Source organism: Aplysia californica, unplaced genomic scaffold, assembly GCF_000002075.1.
Source record: "Aplysia californica isolate F4 #8 unplaced genomic scaffold, AplCal3.0 scaffold00568, whole genome shotgun sequence".
Classification (NCBI taxonomy): Eukaryota; Metazoa; Mollusca; class Gastropoda; order Aplysiida; family Aplysiidae; genus Aplysia; species Aplysia californica.
In genome coordinates, this window is record NW_004797838.1 from 325465 (window position 1) to 333761 (window position 8297).

General features: G+C 37.7%; 1 protein-coding gene across 1 annotated transcript in view; it reads left to right on the plus strand.

Annotated features, from left to right (window-relative positions):
* LOC101859663 (protein FAM91A1) overlaps positions 1–8297 on the plus strand; it is a gene marked incomplete in the record, with an annotated part of 22556 nt that continues 14259 nt past the window's right edge. Inside the window, 7 exon segments of the mRNA XM_013087271.2 lie at positions 1–291; positions 2425–2506; positions 3770–3979; positions 5039–5106; positions 5716–5832; positions 6480–6570; positions 7722–7784. Of these exon segments, the coding sequence (XP_012942725.1) occupies positions 214–291; positions 2425–2506; positions 3770–3979; positions 5039–5106; positions 5716–5832; positions 6480–6570; positions 7722–7784 (709 nt within the window).

The following is an 8297-nucleotide window of genomic DNA, read 5'->3' on the forward strand; positions in this document are numbered from 1 at the left end:
GATATGATCCGGAAGTTGATTAGTGGGAGGTGAATGTGCCATCCTCTGTCACCAGTGAGGCTCAAAATGAATCTGATCAGAGTAATGGCAGACTAGTGAATACGTTGCATAAACATTGGAGTTTATTCTCTCTTGGGATTAACCTGTGTTGTGTATTCACAAATATTAGACTGAATTTCATATTTGAAGAACTGATGATCAAATAAATCGAAAATGAGCGCTGAGAGTCTGGCAGAAAACCACATACGACAAAATCATTCGTGGCAAAAGCTCCCCGCCAATGTGAAACAGGTAGGGAGAAATTAGCAGACCATACAATAAAACCTTTCCTTTTTTTAGGTGGCAGTATCAACAGCCATCAAAGTTTTTGTTTATCTTCAAGGTAACCGTAATTTTTGCAAGTTCTGCTGCAAAACATTTTGTATTGATTTGTTATGTTTACTTGTGGGAATGAATTTATTTTAAATTCTCATTATTGGAGATATTAACTTGTTTATTTATTGTGACATTAAATTTAAATAAATGCCATATTAATTAATCATTAGTATGATTAGTCTAATAAATATGAGCCAGTTGACATTTCATTGCAAGTCATTTATAAGTAGTAGTTGTTGACTACATTGTTGTTGTGTTCATATTGATAGTTTTTGAGTCTGTAAATGAATTATAATCTTTTCACTTGCATTGCATTGTGATTGGAATGATTGTTGCAGTGTTTGTTGGTCAATCTGTTAATTAAATTGTTAATATTTAACTATGTAGTCTTTAACCTCACCCTTGGATCACTATACAATTTCATTATAATAGATCTGTTCTCAGTTTTAAAAAAAATTGTGTAGACTTATTTATTTTTGCTGTGTAGAAGTCCAGTTATATTTTAACTTACTTACGTTATTATAGTAAAAAGGCTGGCTAAACTGTAGGGTAAGGAAGAGCTTCCCAACAGATTTAGATCTAGAATCTAGATCTAGATCTATACGATTATTACAATTCAATAATTTTTGTTTCATGTGCATATATAGGCATAAACTTTCAACAATCTTGCTCAAGATGATAACAATAATAATTATACCTCATGCTTTTTCACTCTTATTGACTCATCAGTTGCTAGATTTTACGATACATTTTTCTTCTTTCTGTTTGAAAGAGAGAGGTCTTTGAAAAAACGGTACTGTTAGTGTTACAACTTACTGCTTTGTTCTGGATGTGTGGTTCTCTGGTGATTGCAATTATATCACTCTCTGAACTAATATGACTTAAAACATCCTGTATGAACATCATTGCGGACCGATATGGGTTATTCAGGGGTTTGGACTTTAGTTTTTGAGAATTTGATATAGATCTGAGGTTCTTGACAGAATGATGAAGGGATTGAATGAGAAAGAGAGATAGAGGGGGGATCATATTATGTTATTGTTATATATATATATATATATATATTATGCATGTATGTGTGTGTGTGCGTATTATTATGTGTGTTTGTGTATGTGAGTGAGTGAGTGAAAAAAGAGACAATTATTTGGTAGTGCATGACATCATCGAGCCCCACTCCCACCTCCCCTGCCCTGCTGTTATCTGTTACTTACTAGTCTTATTGATCACCACAGTATAATGGTGAACTTTGGTTCATGTGAGAAATATATATATATTCACTGAAGGAGAAATAAAACAGATTTGTTCCTACTTAAGTACATGGATACGAGGTTGAATAATGTGCCACCCTCCCCCTTTTATTCCAACCTCCCCGTTTATTAATTTTGGACCACTTGTCCACCTCCCCCCTTATAAGTTATATTCCTACCCCCACACCTTTTTTTTCGATACCTTAGGGTAATACAAACTTCAATTGTTAATGATTAATTGCTAAATAAAGGCGGTGGCTGATATTTGTGTTAGAAGACCTTGGCCAGTTTCATGACTTTCTTGGAAGAATGTAGAATTTTAGCGTTCTCCCTTGCTATATGGGAAGGGGAGTTGATGAAAAGATAACGCTTAAAGTCATATCGATCTATTACGGCTTAAAAATAAATCATGGACTTGTTGTTTCCATTTAGAATTTGTTTTGACAAGAGGTGTATAATATAATATTTTGCATTCATCCTCAGAGTGTGGATGTACTGTTTACTTACTTATTTACTCCTACTGTACTGTCAGGTACATAAAAGGCAGAGAGCAGTTTACGCCACCCTTTTCTGTCCTTGGCCACTTTCTCTAATTTTAGCACATCCTGGCCCTGGGTGATTGTCTAATCCCTGATTGCACTCCTAACTGCCAATTGGTCTACCTTTTTTTGTTCCAGTCTTCAGTACTGTGTCTGATAGGGCAAGCTTGACTTTTGCATTCTAAGAATTTTAAACCTATATCCCAAACGTCCCCATCTTTTCGTATTGTCGTAATGTACTATTTACTTTACTTTTGTTTCAGAGTTTCAACTCCCAACGTGAATATGAAAAAGCGGTTGTCACCTTCAGCATTAAAAACCAGCTCCGCTACAAGGGAAATTTGGGTAAGATCAGTGGCAAGTGTGGTGATGAGGAAGCTTTCATTTTTATAAACAGATAAATTTAGTAGTGAATGTTCCCTTTATGACTTTATGGTACAGCTTATTTTTAATATACCAGACATGAGTTCTCAAGCATAATAATACATTTTAAAATGTTTTCTGACAGTACTTTGGTCTTGACTGAGAAAAACGTGGCCTTCATTGTGTGAAGCTTTTCACTTTATATTGGCCTTATTTTACCCATAAATTTATAACAGTAGTAACAGTTGCCGTGCAATTAATTTGGCTCTCTATTACTCATATTCATATATATATAATACAAGATATCTTTTAGGTCCTTCATTGTGTGAAGCTTTTCACTTTAATTTGGCCTTATTTTACCCCTTAAATTTATAACAGTTGCCGTGCAATTAATTTGGCTCTGTATTACTCATATATATAATACAAGATATCTTTTAGGTCCTATGTTATTCCCATAAATTTTGTTGTTTGTTTTTTGTTGTTGACTTCTCACTCCCCATAAATAACCATAACCATTACTATACTGTTCACATACTTCTGTCTGTATGTAATTCAAATGAAAAGCTACAGGACATTGAAAGCTGTGTCTGCAGTGTTATGGTTAGGCTGTTCCCCATCACACAGTGTGACAGAGAAGATGTGGGTTAGAGTCACGTATGGAGAAGTTATTTTATCAAGTATTTCCGTTTGTCTGCTGGACCAAAAATGTTGTATTCCTCTCAGCTAGGTTTGACCCTGACTGGCACAAGGGTTGAAGCAGCATATTTCCTGAATGATCAAAATTGTGCTAAAGGGAGAATATAATTCACACAAGTCGAACCTACTCTTACGGCCATCTGTCCCAGAGAATCACCTGTACGAATCACCACTTCCAACCTCTCCTCCTTGAATTTTAAAAATATCATAAAATGACACTGTCCGAGAAGTACACCACTGTGAGGTTACAAATTTTCTCCTCAACAGTGGGTGGCCGTCTTGGACAATTTCCACTGTACTATCCTTTACAATTAATCAACAACAGAGCTAGTAAAAATATTTTGTGTGTGCCTTCCCTCCTTTCCTACCCCTCTCCTCCCCTCTCCTCTTCCCCATCAACCTCCTCTCCCGCCCCCTTCCTCTCCCTCCTTGTCCCCCCATCCTCCTCCTCTCCCCACCTCCCTTCCCCTCTACTCTCCTCCACCCTCCTCTTCTCTTTCCTCCTCCCCATGTCCTCAACCTTCCATCTCCCCCCCCCCCCACCTCCAGTGAAAACGGTGCGCAAAGATGAGCCGCGCTACTACGAGGAGCTGCTGCAGTACAGCCGGGAGCACCTGATGTTGTACCCGTACCACTTGTCGGACATCATGGTGAAGGGGCTGCGCGTGACCCCGTTCTCCTACTACAGCAACATGATGCAGGACATCATGGGACAGGAGAAGAGCTACGACTCGCTGCCCAACTTCACAGCAGCTGACTGTGAGCAGTTTTCTTCCAACGTTTATATGTGGGTGGTTGGCGGGTGCTCTGGTGTGGTTTGCTTCTTCTTTCCTATCAAACATCTATCGTCCTTATCTCCCCTTCTTCTTTTTTATGTTTGTTACTCTTTTGTAACGGTTTTAATCTTCTGGCGCTCATATGACCTTTTATGCAGTTGCGAGCGCCGTAAAACCTCTACTAAAACAAAACAGTTTATATGTCTAGCAAAAAACTACCTGCGCTTAAGCATTTTATTATTATATATGAGGGGGTGAGATGCAAAACCCGCTAAGCGACATTATCAGTTATCACATGCACAAAGTGTTTTGGGCCAAAACCCAACACAAACTTCATAAAAGCCACCAAAAAATATTTTTTTGCGTATGTTTGTGCGTACAGCAGCACTAAAAAAAGCTGATTTTCTCAAAAGTGCGAAATGAATGTAGCGGGTTTTGCATCTCAGCTCTTCATATATTTCTTTGTGTGTAGCCGCAATGTATTTAAAAATGTTTGTGTGTCGGCTTATAGGGGGTGCCCACTTGTGCGAACGGATTGGGTCGGGTCATTTTCTGGTGGTTCCAGTGCACACTGCAACCTCGCAGCGATTGTACCCGACAACTTGGAAATTAAAGTAGAGAAACTTTTTAACTCAATGGCTTCAAGGCCTCCTTTCCGCAGTTCCCTGTTGCGACTGCCTGGAATCCCATAAACATGGGTTACAATAGTTAGATTTACATCAATAACTTTCTTTTATCAAAGATCGTTCATAACAAGATAGTTCACTCAGCCAAAAAAGTGTTTGCGGAAGTCCGCACATTGTTCAGATGGTGATGCAGTCTTTGTTTTGAAGCTCTCTTTCGTTTCTCCAGAAGAAGAATAGGAATAGCACAGTTTGTTAGTTTCGCTTTTATTGTTTTTCACACGAGTAGGGTAACTCTGCTCGCAAAGTCCGCACTTTTTCGAAGAGGGCGCTACCCTCTGTCAACATGATTTTGAATGTCAACATGGACATGTGACTCAGCCTTGTTGTGATTGGCTGCAAACTTTCTTTCCTCTTAGGTCTGAGGCTGCTGGGCATTGGACGTAACCAGTACATTGACCTCATGAACCAGTGCCGCTCCTCCAAGGTCAGTTCCTGTTTCGTGTCGAGAATTGTTTTCCTCGGGGCTGGTTGCTCATAGGGTCTTATGAGGCTTTTGTGATTTTCTAGATGTCATAACGACTATCTCATGTAGATGTTGCAGTTTTCTAGATGTAAAAACGACTGTCTTACTTAGGTGCTGCAGTTTTCTAGATGTAAAAATGACTGTCTTATAATTATGCAGATGTTGCAGTTTTCTACATGAGAAAATAACTGTCTTACATACTTGTAGCAGTTTTCTAGATGTAAAAACGACTATCTTACATACATGTAGCAGTTTTTTAGATGCCAAAATGACTATCTTACATTGATGTGGCAGTTTTCTAGATTTGAAAATGACTATCTTACTTCTATAGATATAGCAGTTTTTTAGATGTGAAAATGATCACATCATTTAGAAAAGCACGGATTGTCACATGGCTCTCGTGGAGCAAAAATTTTCTGTATACCTTGGTTCATATGTTCATACAATGTTAAACAATAACAGCCTGACACTTGACACAAGTAGAGAACATAAATGACAGCTGTGGGCTTTCACCATGCTGCAGCACTGTATGTTTCCTCAAACTGTGAACCCCTCTTTTATTTTACCCAGAAATTTTTCCGCAAGCGTCCTGTGAAGGAACTGTTGCCCGGTCAGCCGATCGAGGGAGTGACCATTGACCCCTGGTGGATCGTCCAAGTGGGTTTTGTCACGGAGGACGACATTCGGGTATGTGTTGTGAGAGAAAAATTGTTTTGTCATTAGGCGCAGTATATGTTCCAAAATTTTATGTTGCTGATTTGTCATAGTTTGTATCTGGAAAGCTGTTGTTGTTTTCTAAGCTTTTTTTAAACTCAAAGTACTGATAGTGGTTTGTTGAACTAGTTGAAACTGCTGTCTTCAGAACAGAAAAATATGAACAATAAAATTTATCCAACTCACTCAGGGCTATTTTCCAAAATTTGTACAAGAATTATAACACCACGTTGGATGGAAAATGAACTATAAGCGTCTTTTCAAGAAATCTGAAGGTTTTTGTTTTTCGCATAATGATGTTGATGATAAACTTGCTTCATGGTGTTTTTAAATTTTAAGTCTTAGTAAGAGTTTCCAACACAAACAAGTCATATAAGTGCCGAATTCATGATGTCTGTGTTTCAGTTATGTAAAACTTGCTTCGTGGTGTCTCTGTTTTAGTTATGAAAACACGTTTCATGCTGTCTATGTCCTAGTTATGTAAAACATGCGTTACTATGTCTGTGTTTCAGTTATGTAAAACTTATTTCATGATAACTCTGTGCCAGTTATGTAAAGCACGTTTCATGGTGTCTATGATTCAGTTATGTAAAACGTGTGTTACGATGTCTGTGTTTCAGTTATGTAACGATGCGGAGAAGAAAGTCATAGACATGGTCATCGACACAGGACCTCAAGTGTCAGGGGAGCTCAGCAAGGAAGTTGTTCACAGTGAGTTCCCCGTGGAGTGTGTCGCTCTTTGCAGACAGTCTTACAGGACGCTTTCCATGATGACGAACAACAGTTTGTGGGTGGTTGGCGGGTGCTCTAGTGTGGTTTGCTTCTTCTTTCCTATCAAACATCTATCGTCCTTATCTCTCCTCCTTCTTTTTTATGTTTGCTACTCTCTTGTAACACCTCTAATCTTCAGCACTTATATGACCTTTTTGTGTTGCTGGTGCCGTAAAACACTTACTAAAACTAAACGAACAACAGTTTATTAATGATTTCCTACTTGGGGCTGCTTTTTCTCTGCCTGTCAGGACCAACCTTGGCTGAGTGGGATACAGTATCTCTACGCAGATACTTGATACAAAACTTCCCCATGTGTGAATTGAACTCAAAAGCTTAACCATTAATGATGATAATAAATGACATTTATATAGCACTCAACCGTGATTAAAGTACACAGGCTCTGAGCGCTTTGCAATACAGTATAACATACAACAGTAATATAAAATGTTGTGTTTTGACTAAAAGAAAATCGCTCCAAATATTCGTCTTATTAATTTAAAAACAGAAACAACTTCAGCTGAAATTACACTTCAGACACAGGTTTACAGGAGATTGTATAGAAAATCAGGATGGGTTCAGTTCATGGGTAACAAGAAATGATGTGATGGAATATTGTGGAAAGTTTTGGGGTGGGATTTAGTATTATTATTATTATTATTATTATTATTATTATTATTATTATTATTATTATTATTATTATTTTAAAAGCATTAACTCTGAGTTTTCTGAACCAGGAGATTAACACTCCCATTTTGTGCCACGGAAAAGATTAAATACATTTTTAAAGTACCCACTCCTGATCATATGAGTCTCATGTGCTTTTTATAGATATAAAAACCAAAAAATTTTTGTTGTACATACCACTACACATCTCTTTGATAGATGCACACACATTGCCTGAAATGCGTACACACACATACAAGCACTCAGCTGTAAATGCGTGTAGGCAGCTTTCATTATTCTGTTTTATGTTTTCACGAACAAGTAAATGTTGGAATGATTAAAAAAGACAAAAGTGTTTGAACGAAAGTGGTCTTTCTTCCAACAAAACTAAAAAAAAACTAAGATGTTTTTCTGTCACTGTCCAGGTCTGTACAGGAAAGGCTTAATCTACTTGGAGGTGCCCATGTTGGATGATGACTGCATCAGTGGTGAGTCTTAATCGAAATATACACACACACACATACATATGTGAGGCAGCGTGGTGAAATCAGGCGCTCGTCAAAATATCGAAAACGGAGAAACAGGCATTTTTCTGCCAGTTTGGAAATTTTTATTGAATTTGTATTTTTTGGCTTAGCCTCTTTTAGGTCCATATGAAAACACATTTCCATGTGAATTTTACTAAAAAAACATTGATAAAAGACACAAAATATGTCATTTTTCTGTTTTCAAGGACTCTTTAGCTATTGGAGTTACTAAACTTTGGTGGCCATTTTCTTGCTAATTTCTCCAATGAAACCAGGCGACCTCTCTTCCTTCAATCGTTATACGTTCTATTCAAGATAAATAGATATATTCTGATGGCTTTCAGATGATACCAATAAATCCACATGTCCAAAAATTGACGAGCGCCTGATTCCACCGCGTCGTGACACATATATATGTTTGCAGTTAAACCTGCTCTATGGGCTATCCGTATAAGACAATCACCTCTACGAACA